Below are 14,179 nucleotides of genomic sequence, written 5' to 3'. Positions count from 1 at the left end.
TGTTTTGGGGGTGACTCGGGAGCAAAGTGAGAGGTTTGAATGAATGGAAGGATGGATAGCCACCACTGTGGTCACCGGGGTCAGTTGTGAACTAAGACTATCTGAGATGTACACTGCATTGCCCAGTCCCGAGAATGGGGTGGGAGGGAAGCCCCTCATTGGGTGGCTGGCCCTACGTGTGCTTGTGTCCACCTCCCTAACCACCCGCCTGTGGTATTGAACCTGGACTAGAAAGTGACATCAGCTGTCGTTTGACCTGCAAAGGGGCCTTCCACATACCATCCACAGCCAGGGTCCGAGGGGATGTCAAGAAAGCCAATGGAGGTGTGGGGTCTCCTCCTGTTCTACCCAGCTCAACCCCGCGGTAAGCTCACACCCTTTGGGATTCTCCAAAGAGGGGGGCCTATGAAAGTACAACAAAAGAGACTCAAGAACTCTTTTTTTTTTTTTTTTTTTTTTTTTTTTTTTTTTTTTTGGTTTTTCGAGACAGGGTTTCTCTGTGTAGCTTTGCGCCTTTCCTGGAACTCACTTTGTAGACCAGGCTGGCCTCGAACTCACAGAGATCTGCCTGGCTCTGCCTCCTGAGTGCTGGGATTAAAGGCATGTGCCACCACTGCCCGGAGAGACTCAAGAACTTTTTGTTTGTTTGTTTGTTTTGGCTTTGTTTTGTTTTTCAAGACAGGGTTTTTCTGTGTAGTTTTGGAGCCTGTCCTGAAAATCTTGCTATGTAGACCAGGCTGGCCTCGAACTCACAGAGATCTGCCTACCTCCTCTGCCTGGGATTAAAGGTGTGCGCCACCACTGCCTGGCTTTTTATTTATTTATTTATTTTTGGAAGAACTTCTTGGTAGGATGGCCATTGGCCCTTGGAGGCCCTTCATACTGGCCCCAAGGTTGCAGTGAACAGTATCCATCTCCTGCTTCGCCCCCATTCCGGTGGCATGCCCACTGATCAGTGCATTCGTCTGAGGGGACCAGGAGGGACCAGTATGGACCAGAGATGCTTATGCTGAAGATGTAGGAAGGCGGGAGAATTGTCACACTCAGCCCTGATTGAATGTGGGGTGAGGCATGTGTGTGCATACACACCAAGATCGAGCCTGAGTTTCCAACTGGAACATTGGGTAATCGTTTCATCGGAGGGGACCGATTACCTTCCCTTCATCAACCAGACCTTGCTTCCTATAATGTCTTCGTCTCCACTAGGGATGCGAACAGTAAGACTGCTCAGGGACAACTCCGGGTTCCAGCAAGCTGCCCTCTCTCTCTCCTGGATGTGAAGCAGTAGCCTCAGGACCAGTGGCAGCCTCGAGGAAGCGCTGTTAGCTTGTTTCTCCTGTTGAGCCGCTGGCGGCTTCTGAAGAGCACCCCAGCACCCCGCACTGCTCCCCTGGCAACAGGACCTCTGATCCTTTCCACAGGAGGAGCAGATTCGACAAGTCCAAGAAAGGACGTACTTAGCTTCCGGTCCTTGCCATTTCCTGGACATGGCAGCATTCACTGGGCATGTGTACTGGGTCTTACAGAGGTGTGACCTGCACAGACACCCCCCTCTGGGCTGTGTATTCATTGTCCCCACCGGCCGGCTGCCCTGGATAGTGTCCCATGGGGCAGGGCAGTGGGTCTGATGACCATGCTCACATGGCAGCATCCCCTTCCCCGCAACTAGGAGGCTGCTGCTACTGAAAGCCTGTGTGGTAAACCTCGTGTTTTGTCACCCATAGGTGGCAGCAAGGACCTAGGTGATGTACAGCCTGACTAGGTGTTAAGCAGACGTAAATGACTCTAAAGCAGTGGTTCTCAGCCCTCCCCATGCCGTGACCCTTTCAGACAGTGCCTCATGTTGTGGGGATCCTCAACCATAAAATGATTTTCATTGCTACTTCCTAACTTTGCGACTGTTATGAATTGTAATGGAAATACCTGATAGGCAGGATATCTGATATGTGACCCCCAGAGGGGCCACGACCCACCGGTTGAGAACTGTTGCTCTAAAGGGTCAGGAGTCCCATGGTGGCCAAGTAGCCATGACACTGGCAAGTGGCCTCCGGGAGCATCATGAGGGACCCACCATCAGTTCCCGCCTCAGGCTGATGCTGGACCCTCACGTAGCCTCTGCTGCCCATCTCACCTGCTCCAGGGGCTGTGTGTGCCACTGGGCAGATGCTGGGGTGAGGACTGGAGTTGGCCGTCACCCACTGTCAACAAATGGGGTGGGGGGATGAACCTCCCAGCCTCGCGTGTCCTGAGAGTCCTCTGTGGTGCTGGTCTCGAGCCGTACTCTATGTACACTTGGAGTCTCCGTGGTGGGGAGGCTGAAGCAGGAGGATTGTGAATTTGAGCCTAGCCTGTATATAGGCTGGGTCTACAGTGAGTCCTTGTTTTACAAACAAACAAACAAATAGAAATCCAGGTAGGAGTCAGACATGGTACTACATGCCTTTAAGAGTACTTTCCAGCTGGGCGGCAGCGGCGGCGGCGGCGCACGCCTTTAATCCCAGCACTCAGGAGGCAGAGCCAGGCAGATCTCTGTGAGATTAAGGCCAGCCTGGTCTATATAGATCGAATTCCAGGACAAGCTCCAAAGCTACACAGAGAAACCCTGTCTTGGGGGAAAAAAAAAGGAAAAAAAAACCCAAAACACTTTCCAGGGGCTGGAGAGATGGCTCAGCAGTTAAGAGCACTGGCTGCTCTTCCAGAGGACCCAGGATCAATTCCCAGCACCCACATGACAGCTCACAATTGTCTGTAACTCCAGTTCCAGGGGACCGTCACACAGACATGAATGTGGACAAAACACCAATGCACATAAAATAAAATTAAATAAAATCTTTTTTTTTTAAAAGTACTTTCCCAGCACTCTGAAAATAGAGGCAAGCAGCTGTTTATGAGTTCGAAGCTAACTTGGTCCACTTAGGGAATACCAGGCAGCCAGGGTTACAAACCCAAACAAAAAGCTGGGCGTGGTAGCCCGTATGTGCAAAGCTGTATACTCGGAGGCGGGAGGGTGGAGGAGCTCAAGGTCATCCTTGGCTATGTAACAATTTTGAGGCCAGCCTGGGCTATGTGAGACTCTGTCACCAGAAAAAGAAAAGAAAGAAAAAAAGAAATGCAGGAATTGAAAAGGAGGGAAGGAGGAGGAGACTAACAGAGTCGGGGCTGACACTGTTTACATTAAGTCCACTCAGCATCCCACCATCTGGAGATCTCAGCTCCTTTACACAGAGACTCCCAGGCTGATAGTCCCCTGCAGAGGAAGAGGGAGGTCTAGAGAGCTCAAGGCAGCCCTCCCAGCAGGCCCCACATGGCTTGAGAGGACCAGCAGGGGAGATGCATCGGCCTGGGTGTTCCCTGTGGTGAGGATGTTTGTGAGCTAGGTGGCCAGAGCTCTCCTAAAAAGGGGGTCACCCTGCACCCCCACACTCTCATCAGCTCTCCCCGGTACAGAAGGGAGGGGAAGGTGGACGCTGTCTTCACACCCACGCTTCTGGAGCATGCTCGTCACTGTGGTGGCCCTGGTACCAGGTGTCGTGGCCAGCCTGTGACATCCTGTAGGTGGCAGGCCTCTGTTCCACAGGTGCTTGCTGGGTAGCCATGTTCTTATGTTCTTTTGACTCTCCAGCTACTGCATCTTTGGGAGGGAGTCTACTTGTGAGTGTGGTCTGAGCTAACAACGGGGGAGGGGGGAGTAGAGGGGGGGAGGGTGAGTGTGTGTGGCACCCAATGCTGGTTGGTTTTTGTCAACTTGACACAAGCTACAGTCATCTGGAAGGAAGGGACCTCCACTGAGGAAACACCTCCATCAGACTGGCCTGTGGACAAGCCTTTGAGGCCTTTTCTTGATTCTTGATTGATGTGAGAGGGTCCAGCCCACTGAGGGCAGTGCCACACTGGGCAAGTGGTGCTGGGGCATATAAGAAAGCAGACTGGCCGGGCGGTGGTGGCGCACATCTTTAATGCCAGCACTCGGGAGGCAGAGCCAGGAGGATCTCTGTGAGTTCGAGGCCAGCCTGGGCTACAGAGCGAGTTCCAGGACAGGCACCAAAACTACGCAGAGAAACCCTGTCTCAAAAAAACAAAAACGAAAACAAAAACAAAAAAAGGATAAAGAAAAGAAAAGGCAGACTGAGCAAGCTATGTGGAGCAAGCCAGTAAGTAGCACCCCTCTATGGGCTCGGCTTCTGTTCCTGCCTCCAGGTTCCTGCCTTGACTTCCCTCTTTGAGGTACTGTGATCAGGATGTGAAAACCGAACAAGCCCTTTCCTCCAAGTTGCTTTTGATCGTGCTGTTTATCATGGCAATAGAAAGAAAACTAAGCCAGAGCCTCTTCCCCACAGGCTGGCTCTCAGGCCCTGTAGGAATCTGCTGGGCCTTCCCTGCCAGGGTGGGAGCTCCATGCCTGCAGAAGCTGTGTGCTCAAGCTTCCCTCCATCTCCTTCAGGGCTGAACATACTCTAGAAAAAATACAAAAGAAAGTGATGATGTGAAAACCTCATTTTCCCAAGCAGCCAACTGGATGAGAAAGGCCTCTGGCTCTCACGGCATGGCCTTTGTTGACGACTGAGTCCCTGGTACTGTCTGTGGGGCTGAGCTTGGAAACTAAGGTTTCATGCATGTGAGGCAAACACTCGATCATTGATGGTGGGCTTGGTTTTGCCTGGAGTTTTGAGGACCTAAAAAAAGGCTGGGGGTGTGACTCAGTTGGTAGAGTGCTTGCCTAGCATGCACAGAGCCCTGGGTTCGAACCCCAGCACCACATAAAACTTGGCACAGTGGTGCCAACCTGTGATCCTAGGCGCCAGGGAGGTAGAGGCAGGAAGATTTGAAGTTCACGAACATCCTCAGTGTGTAGTGAATTTGAAGCTAGTCTAAGCCACATAAAACCTTGACTGGGGGGTTAGGGGGGAAACCCTCTTAAAAGCATCCTTCAGTGAGGAGGTCCCTGCAGGTTCAGACAGGGAAGCGAACCTCTTGAAGAGATGAGAATGAAAACCTAGTGTAGATGGATTCCATCAACCTGGATCAGATTTCGGGGAGTCTAGTGTCACTGTCAGCGTGTGTGTGTGTGTGTGTGTGTGTGTGTGTGTGTGTGTGTGTGTGTGTGTATACACGCGCGCGCATGTGTGTGTTTAGTTTCTCAAGACAGGGTTTGTCGTGAAATGTCAAGACATGGGTGTGTGGGTTCACACAAATCCATGAAAAGAAAACTCAGAGGCACCTTAAGAATGAATTTAGCCTTTCATGGCTGCAAGGTGATCCAGTCTCTAAGGACTGGAACATTTTTCCCTTCACCCAGGGTTTTTTTTTTCTATATTTACAGTTTAGCCAGTTGACTTCCAGATGTTCAAAACAACCTGAAAGGAGCTCCCAAAAATACAATGCCAAGTGCAAGTCCCTCGATTCATCAGGTACCACAATTTTCCAGGTTTCCTGAACCAAGTTTTGCATAGGCCTTTGTATCCTTGGGAGACTCTGAGACAAGATTCACATAGGGCAACAAGAGAAACAAAGGGTGTCTGCTAAACAAAGGATAGATTAGGGTCAGGTGCTACTCTCTGGAGCCCAGGCCAGGTGCAGCCCAATGGGAATGTAGCCACAAGGGGTTCTCTCTGTGTAACTGCTGTGGCTGTCCTGGATCTCGCTCTGTAGACTAGGCTGTCCTAAACTCACAGAGATCTGCCTGCCTCTGGCACCCGAGGGCTGGGATTAAAGGTGTGCACCACCATCACACGGGTCATTGTGAGCATATTGAAAACACAGTACAATTTGGTCAAAGGTTTCCAGGCAACAATCAATCCAATTAGTCCAATTTCCGGTGCACAATAAAGCTTTAGGTGTGACTAAGTAGAGACTCTTTTACAGAGTGCGTGTGGCCATGAGGGTGGGTTCTGTAGCTAAAAGGCCTAGAATCTAGTGTGGTCTCTGACCAATAGCATAGATGTCAGCAGGCCATAAAGTACATGTGACATATCCCTTAAGGATGGGTAACGGTCTATGGAGGGAAGAGTCTGGAATAATCATTGTGGGGAATTTAGGTGAAGTTTTCTTCTACAGCAAAGGTGGGTGATGTCTGCCTCCACAGACAGCAAAAAAAGTCATCAGGCCATTAACAAAATCTACTCCTGCAGACTGTCCCCACCCCCACCCCCACCCCCTAAGGCAGGGTTTCTCTGTGTAGCTTTGCACCTTTCCTGGAACTCACTCTGTAGCCCAGGCTGGCCTCAAACTCACTCCTGTAGTCTGAAGGTTTCTCCAGTCCCACCCAGCCCTGAGGTCCCACAGCCGCTTATAAAATAATCACTCACAGGCTCAATATTATTTACAAACTGTATGATCCATGGAAGGCCTCTTGCTAGCTAGCTCTTATATCTTCAATTAGCCCATTTCTATTCATCTATGCTTTGCCACGTGTTCCATGGCTTACCAGTCTGCTGGCATGTTCTTCCTTGGGTGGCAGGCTGGGTCTCTCTCCAGACTCTGCCTTTTTCTTTCCTGTCTCTCTCCTTGGATTTCCCGCCTGCTTCTAAGCTGCCTTGCCATAGGTCAAGACAGCTTATTTATTAACCAGTGGGAACAACATATATTCACAGCGTACAGAAAGATATCCTCAGCACACTCCTACCTTTCTGAGTGGGAAAACAGGTATTTTATCTCCTCCAATGAGAAAAGGTGCCTGTGCATTTAACATTCTTGGTTTTCCTTAATGCTTCTTTGTGAGTAAAAAGATCTCTGTGTCCCCAAAACATTAGATCAGGTGGTAGTGGCAAACATGCCTTTAATCCCAGTACTCAGGAGGCAGAGGCAAGTGGATCTCTGAGTTCAAGGCCAGCCTGGTCTGTGGGAGTCCAGCTCCCACCTTTTGAAGGGTTCTTAGGTGGAGGAGAGGAATTAAGAAATGATAGATAGAGAGACTTAGATGATAAGAAAGACAGAAACACAGGATAGCTTTGGGAGGACCTGGGTCAATATCCAACAGCCTCATGCTTTATTGAAAAGGGATTTTTATAATATGCCAAGAGGAGAGGCAAAAGACCTCCCCCTTGGAAGATCAAAGCACACTGTGCAGCCAAGTGTAGACCCTTCCAAACACCTGGTAACCACGCCTGTGATCAAATCATCCCATTATGCAGCCCTGCTGGGTAAAGCAAGCTCAGATTCTCTGACCCTGAGTAAGTTCTCACTAGGAAGCCTCTGTGGGATCCCACACTGGTCTGCAGAGAGTTCCAGGACAATCAGGGCTACACAGAGAAACCCTGTCTCAAAAACCAAAACAAAAGGTGTCCGTCTGAAGTCCAGCATTCAGGAGCTGGTTGCCCATATTCTATCACTCCAGTTCTTCTTCATTAGCTGGGGTACCCAGAAGGAGGACTCCCAGCCCTTCTGGGTCTTTTCAGAGGCCAAATAGCCCCACTTGGCATCTGAGGAGCCCCTGGGCTTGGTAGGAAGTGAGAGAGACACATCAGTGTCAGAGTCAGCAACTGAAACATTTTGCAGGTGCAAGTTTCATTCTGAGTTGAAGGTGACTGTGGGCGTCCTGGTACAGCCTGCTCGCCACACACTGATGGTTTAAGCACATCTACCTCCCACAATTTCAGAGATAGAAAAGGTCAAGTCCAACATGATGGTCTGCTTGGGTATGGTGAGGGCTGCTTATGGATTTGTACATGGTCACCTTTTTGCTAATCGATCCTGGGGAGGGATGGTATCTCAGGTGACAACACCCCCCCCCCCCCCCGCCGCCATGTGTTGTTTGATTTTTAGGTACTCTTTGTATATTGTGGGAAACTGCCTCCTTGCATTATGTGTGCATGTCAAGTCTCTTTTTCCAGGCTTATTGCCTCTCTGCTTTATGTGTATGTTTCCCCATGGTTCTGTGTGGTCCTGAGAATGATCTCCAATAGCCACAGTTGTGGTTTAATGAGTAAGTTTATTTGGTAAGCCACAAGGCAAAGTAAAAGAAGAAACAGCCATAACAAAACATCCTCAAATGGGGCTTATAAACGTCCAGCAAAAGTCAGCTGGGGAAACCCTATTAAAGCAGCCAGCTGTTTCCCCCAAGGAGTCCTGGGCAGAGCCGAGTGTCCCCTCGGGTAAGGCTTTCAAATAAAGGAACAAATAGCAACAAATAGAGTTCATTCAGTGAGGTGCTCGCATCACCCAGCAGAAACCAACTGGAGAGGCAGAGGCAGTCAGCTGGGGGTCCCGCTGCCTCCAGGGCTGAACCTCCAGCCTCTTCTCACCCAGAGCACTTTTCTATCGTGGGAGACAGCTGACCTGCTAGCTGTTGTTGTTGATGTTGTTTGTTTTTGTTTTTTGAGCCCGGGCTTCTCTGTGTAGTCCTGGCTGTCCTGGAACTCGATCTGTAGACCAGGCTGGCCTCGAACTCAGAGATCCGAGTGCTGGGATTAAAGTCAAGTGCCTGCACCTTCTGGCTCTTCTAGCTGTTCCTTAGGACGCTGTTTTAACTCGGGCTGTTTTACGGTTCTCTCTTCCCTCTCCTCCCTCTCATGGTTATGGGGCCAGCCCATTCCCTAGACAAGGGGTCTTGGGGGACACTTGGTATAAACATGCTTGCATCTGAAGCAACCCCACCTTCAGAGCCAGACTCTGAATGAATTCAAACAGCATGCAACAATTTACCAGTACACCCACACAAATGGTTTAGAGCTCATCTAACCAAATAGGCTCAAAGTCTGTCTGTCTGTCTGTCAAATCTAAATGCTCTCCCAGGAGATATTTTCTTACACTGACAGATTATAGTTGAGTCGCACGGACACCCTTAGCTTTGGGAGAAACAAAGGTATCGACAAAGGGGGAGGGCTACATGATTAGACCAAGCACGGTCCACCTTGACCTGCCAACATTACCGCTCCAGCCAAATCTGGGACTTCAAGTAGTTTTTTCCTTCATGTATATGGCTGCTATTTAAAAAAAAAAAAGTTGTTTGTTTTTTCAAAAAATGTGTGTGTGTGTGTGTGTGTGTGTGTGTGTGTGTGTGTGTGTGCGCGCGCGCACATGACTATAAGTTCCCATGGAGGCCAGAGGCGTCAGAGCCCCTGGAGCAGGAGTTAGAGATGGTTGTGAGCGACCAGATGTAGATGCTAGGAATTGGATTTGCATCCTCTACAAAAGCAGCAGACTTGTGTCTGAACCATCTCTCTCCCTCTCTTGACGGCTAGTTTTTAAAGATTTATTTTTCTTCATGTGTATGTATGTGTCAATGTCAATGCGTGCCACGTGTGTACGGATGCCTGTGGAGGACACTAGATCCCTTTGTGGGCCTGGAGCCACAGGCAGCTGTGAGCAGCACCAATGTGGGCACCAGGAACCGAACTCAGGTCCTCTGGAAGGGCAGCAAACACTCTTAACCACCAAGCCATCTCGGAAGCCCCTGCCTTCTTCCGGTGCAAGGAAAAGTCTAAATATAGTATGTCACATTCTTCAATTGTTCCTTTATGTCATGATGTTAAGTCCCCTTTTAACCTGTCACTTCCTCGAACCCCACCTTGTTCCTATGGCTACCCTGGACTTGGTGAGAAGTCAGCAGGCAGAAACACTTGCACACTGACAGCCTGACAACCTGAGTTCAATTCCTGGGGCCCACACGAGAGCAGAAGGGGAAACCCAACCCCACAAAAGTTGTCTCTGAGGACTGCAGAGATGAGTCAGCGGTCAGGAGCATTTGCTGTGCTTGCAGAGGGTTTGGGGTTTGTTTCCAGCACGCACTTTAGGCAGCTCACAACTGCCTCTAACTCAAGCTCCAGGAGAGGTTGGGTGTTCGTTGTTTGTTTTAGGCAGGGTGGTCTCACTAGATAGCCTCAGCTGGCCTGGAACTCATTATGTAGACCAGACTGGGCTTGAACTCACAGAGATCCACCTGCCTCCCACGTGCTAAGACTAAAGGTGTGTGCCACCAGCCACTCCTGCCCTACAGACTTGCTTCCATCTTTTTATTTGCCTGTTGTGGTAGTTTGAATGAGAAATGCCTCCCATGGGCTTCTATTTGAACACTTGGTGTCCAGTTGGGGAAGTTCTAGAACCTTTACGAGATGGAATTTTTTTGTTGTTTTTATTTTTTGAGACAGGGTCTATGTAGCCCTGCCTGTCCTGGAACTTGCTCTGTAGACTAGGCTGGCCTCAAACTCAGAGTTCGGCCTGCCTCCCCCTCCCGAGTGCTGGGATCACTGCCAGGCTAGGAGGTGGAGTCTTGATGAGGGAAATTTGTCACTGGGGGTCAGGTTTGAGAGGTTACAGCCTTGGGCTGGAGAGATGGCTCAGCCGTTAAAGGCTAGGCTCACAACCAAAAATATAAGAGTTTACGGCCTCCTCCCACGTCCAGCTGGTTCACTAGACTTCCCGGGTGCGGATGGAGCCGTGATCTCTCAGCTTCCTGCTTCAGCTGTTGGCTGCTGAACCTTCCCGTCATTATGAATTCCCCTCTAGAACCATCGGCCATAACAAATGATTTCTTTCATAGTTACGTCTGGTCGCCGTGTTTTGTCACAGTGACCAGATTATCTGTCTGTTAAGGAGTTTCTTGTGAACAGTATGAAATGATTTATGCTCTTTACATTTAGTGTGGTATGCCTGGTTTCCCTTCCTTCTTGTGCTATGCTCCTTATTGTAACCTCCTTCCCCTCACTTTTTCTTCCTTCATTCTGACGAGTGTTCCTAGCGGAGGTGACCTGAGGCAGAGGTTCTGTGTCAGCATCCAGTGTCCAGATGGCTGGTATGGGCAGAACATTCTGCACAATAGCCACGCTCGCTGTCATCCCCGACTGAACACTAGTCTTGGGGTCCCTCCTGAAGCCCCTCAGTCCAGTTCTCACATCTTTCTTAGGGACTCAGTGGGCCACCCAGCATCTTCAAGTGCTTAATCGAACTGACCCTCAACATCTTTTGGTTCTCTTGGTGTTTAACTAGATGGAATTCCTGCTTGTGGCTCCAGCCTAGAACCCTGAACAATGCCTTGCCAAGATTTTTGTTTCCAACCACTACTATGGGACCTGTGCTGCTAATCTTCATGGCCAACGGGACTGGATTTGGAGTCACCTAGGAGACAACCCTGCTGGGCAGTGTGAATGGAAGGGCTTTCCAAAGAGGTTGAACTGAGGAGCAGAGACTTAGAACTGTTACCCACATGGTACGGGTTTTGCAAAACGTCACTTATTATGGGGCCACTGAGGCTTACACCAAGATTCCAGAAAGCTCTAGGTCTGGCAGTGTCAGATTGGATTATCCGTGAGGAAGCTGTGCTGAGTCATTTTGTGAAGCTGTGGAGAAGGCTGAGTCGCAATGGAGAGCCCACTGTTTTGTAGATGGGCTGTCCACAAAAGGAGACAGGCCTGGGGTGGAGCTGTCAAAAGATGTGTACTGCAGATGACAGAGCTGGAGAGGTGAACCAACCCGCCCCAGGTGGCAGGCAGAGCTGTAGGCTTTGGTGTTTGCCTTGGTGGGTTTTTTTTTTTTTTTTTTGGTCTTGCTTTGGTAAAACTTTCCTGGCCATGCCCATTCAGCTCTTTTGGAATGAGGGTGTTTATTCCATTCTGTGGTTTACTAGAAGCGTGTGACTTTGTATGTGTTTCCTTTACAGAAGCTGACTGTTAAGCAATTGCCTTGAGTCTCAGAAGAGACTTTGGGATTTTTTTTAATTATGTAGGAACTGTTAAGATTTTAGGCACCAGGACTGGGAAGGTTGCTCAGTGGTTAGGACCACTGACTACTCCTCCAGAGGACCCAGGTTTCATTCCCAGCACCCACAGAGTGGCTCTCACCCATCTGTAAATCCAACCCCAGGGGCTCCAAATCCTTCTTCTAGCCTCTGTGTGCATCAGGGGCACATGGTGCACAGGCACACATCCAGACACATGAAATACAATAAAAAAAAAAAAAAGATTCGGGGTACCTTACAAATGAACTAAATGCGTTTTGTGTAATGAAATGGCCATAAGCCTTTGAGGATCATGATGGAATGTTCTAGTAACATGTTTAGCTGTTAAATTCACAAGAAGACTTTTAAAAGATGGTTAACCCTGTCAGCCTGACTGGATTTGGATGTCTTTAACAGTGTTTCCAGAGAGGTCTATGTCATTTCCTTGTGTGATGTGTGTGTGTGTGTGTGTGTGTGTGTGTGTGTGTGTGTGTGTGTGTGTAGGGGGTGCACATGAAGTCAACATCAGCTGTCTTCCTCTATTGTATTCCACCATTCATTTAGTTTGTTTGTTTTTGAGACAGGCTGGCCTGGACTCCCTGCACAGACAAGGCTGGCCTGGAACTCCAGAGATCCCCTACCTCTGTGGGTAGGAAGCTGGGGTTGAAGACATGGACCATTATGCCTGGCAACTAATTAATGAGAAAGAACCTTTCACCGAACCCAGGGCTCACCATTGTAGCTAAAGTGACTGGCCAGGGAGCGAGCTCTGGGGATCATCCTATCCCTGAGCCTCCCACCCCACCCCACCAGCACTGGGCTCTAAGCAGGTCAGTCACATCACACCTAGCCTTTTACATGGGTGCAGAGGACCAAACTCAGGTCCCCTTGGTGTGCAGCAAGCACCTTACCCTCTGGATGCCTCCCAGACCCCCAGAAAGGTTTGAAGAGAGAGGACTCACCCTGATGGGGGAGACCGCTTCCCAGGGGTGGGGTCCTGGACGGAGGAAGAGGGAAACAGGAAGCTGGGAAGCGCCAGCTTCCCTTCATTTCCTGGCTGTAGACACGTCTTCCTAAGGTTTCCAGGCTGGCCTTGAACTGGATTGAACTCCTTCCGCCTCAACCTCTGCAGTACATAGGACTGCCGGGACATAGCACCAAGCCTGCCTTAGTCCTGATAATTTAGGCACGTAATAGAGATTTGGAAGGGACAGAGCACAGTGAAAACAATCTAATCCAACTCCTCCACACTGGACAGGGCATTTGCCCACAAACGTTTCTTTCTTTTCCTCTTTAATCTATGTATATATACAGGATATATATATGGGGGCGGTGCCCACAGGTGCGGGGTGGGGTGGGGTGGGGGAGCTGTCCAGGAAAAGGCATCAGATACCCTGGAGCTGGAATCATAGCTGGGTTAGCTGCTGGGATCTGAACTCCAATCTTCAAGAGCAGCAAGAGTAGCCATCCCCCTGGCTCCCCTTTCTTGTCATTCCCACCATGATTGGTGAGGGGCCTGTTGCCCACCTTCTTAGAGAGGAACTCGGGTTTTTGGATTTTAAACTGTTTGTTATAGCCTGGCAGTACTGGCGCGCACCTTTAATCCCAGCACTCAGGAGGCTTAAAGCATGTCTCAAAATAGACAAACAAACAAACAAATAAACCCCAACTGTCTGTTCTCTTGATTTTTTAAAATTTTTTTGAGACAGAATCTCACACTGTGTAGCCCAGGCTGACCTCAAACTTGTGGCAATCCTCCTGCCTCAGCCTCTCAAGTGCTGGATGACAGACATGACCCATCATGCCCAACTTTTTCCCTTATTTATTTATTTATTTATTTATTTATTTATTTATTTATTTCTCTGTGTAGCCCTGGCTATCCTGAAAGTCTCTCTGTAGACCAGGCTGGCCTCGAACTCACAGAGATCCTCCTGCCCCTGCCTCCCAAGTACTGGGTTAAAGGCATGAGCCACCATGCCCAGCCCAACTTAAATTTTTCAATTACAAAATTAAGCACCTATTAATGAAAAAAGATAAAATGAGAATAAAAAAAAAGAAAGGAAGGAAAGGTCCGGAATGGTGACGCCGCGAAGCCTGGAATGGTGGCACATTCCTTAATCCCAGCACTCAGAAGACAGAGGCAGGTGGATGTCTATGACTTTCAGGCCAGCCTGGTCTAGTAGCGAGTTCCAGAGTAGCAAGCTACACAGTGAGACTCTGCATCAAATAACAAAACAGAAACAAAACAACAACAACAAAACAAAAGAAAAAAGAAAAGAAATAGGAGAACAAGGTCTTCTTGACCTGGCTTTGGGGCGGACGCCAAAAGACATGCTTGAGACTGTCTTGAATCTCTTCTTGCCATTCAGGGCAATGGGGGTCCAAGTTGTAGATTTCCAAAGTCATTCAACAAACCTTGCAGGCCCCAGGACTGTGGAGAGAGAAATTAGGGTGTGCCAATGCGCCCGAGGAAGGGAGGAAATTGGAAATAGGGATGTTCAAGGAAAGAACAGGGGCAGAGAGGTGAGG

The 14,179-nt window shown here is 49.3% G+C and overlaps 1 protein-coding gene and 1 non-coding gene across 3 annotated transcripts in view; one reads left to right on the top strand and one right to left on the bottom strand.

The window, feature by feature from the left end:
* The first annotated feature begins 4,685 nt into the window (after positions 1-4,685).
* Trnaa-agc (transfer RNA alanine (anticodon AGC)) lies at positions 4,686-4,759 on the top strand. Its single transcript has one exon. It is a non-coding gene; the product is annotated as a tRNA-Ala (tRNA).
* Positions 4,760-12,926: 8,167 nt separating this feature from the next.
* Positions 12,927-14,179, bottom strand: part of LOC102911390 (DNA dC->dU-editing enzyme APOBEC3-like) — a 28,968-nt gene continuing 27,715 nt past the window's right edge. For both annotated transcript variants that reach the window (XM_042264916.2, XM_006979195.4), the window contains exon 8: positions 12,927-14,081. In XM_042264916.2, coding sequence (XP_042120850.1) covers positions 14,016-14,081 — 66 coding nt within the window. In that variant the 3' untranslated portion in view covers positions 12,927-14,015. The remainder of the gene's footprint in view (positions 14,082-14,179) is intronic.

The sequence above is a fragment of the Peromyscus maniculatus genome, chromosome 20, assembly GCF_049852395.1.
Source record: "Peromyscus maniculatus bairdii isolate BWxNUB_F1_BW_parent chromosome 20, HU_Pman_BW_mat_3.1, whole genome shotgun sequence".
Classification (NCBI taxonomy): Eukaryota; Metazoa; Chordata; class Mammalia; order Rodentia; family Cricetidae; genus Peromyscus; species Peromyscus maniculatus.
The sequence above is the reverse complement of the archived record's forward strand: the minus strand, read 5'-3'. Positions and strand labels throughout refer to the sequence as shown.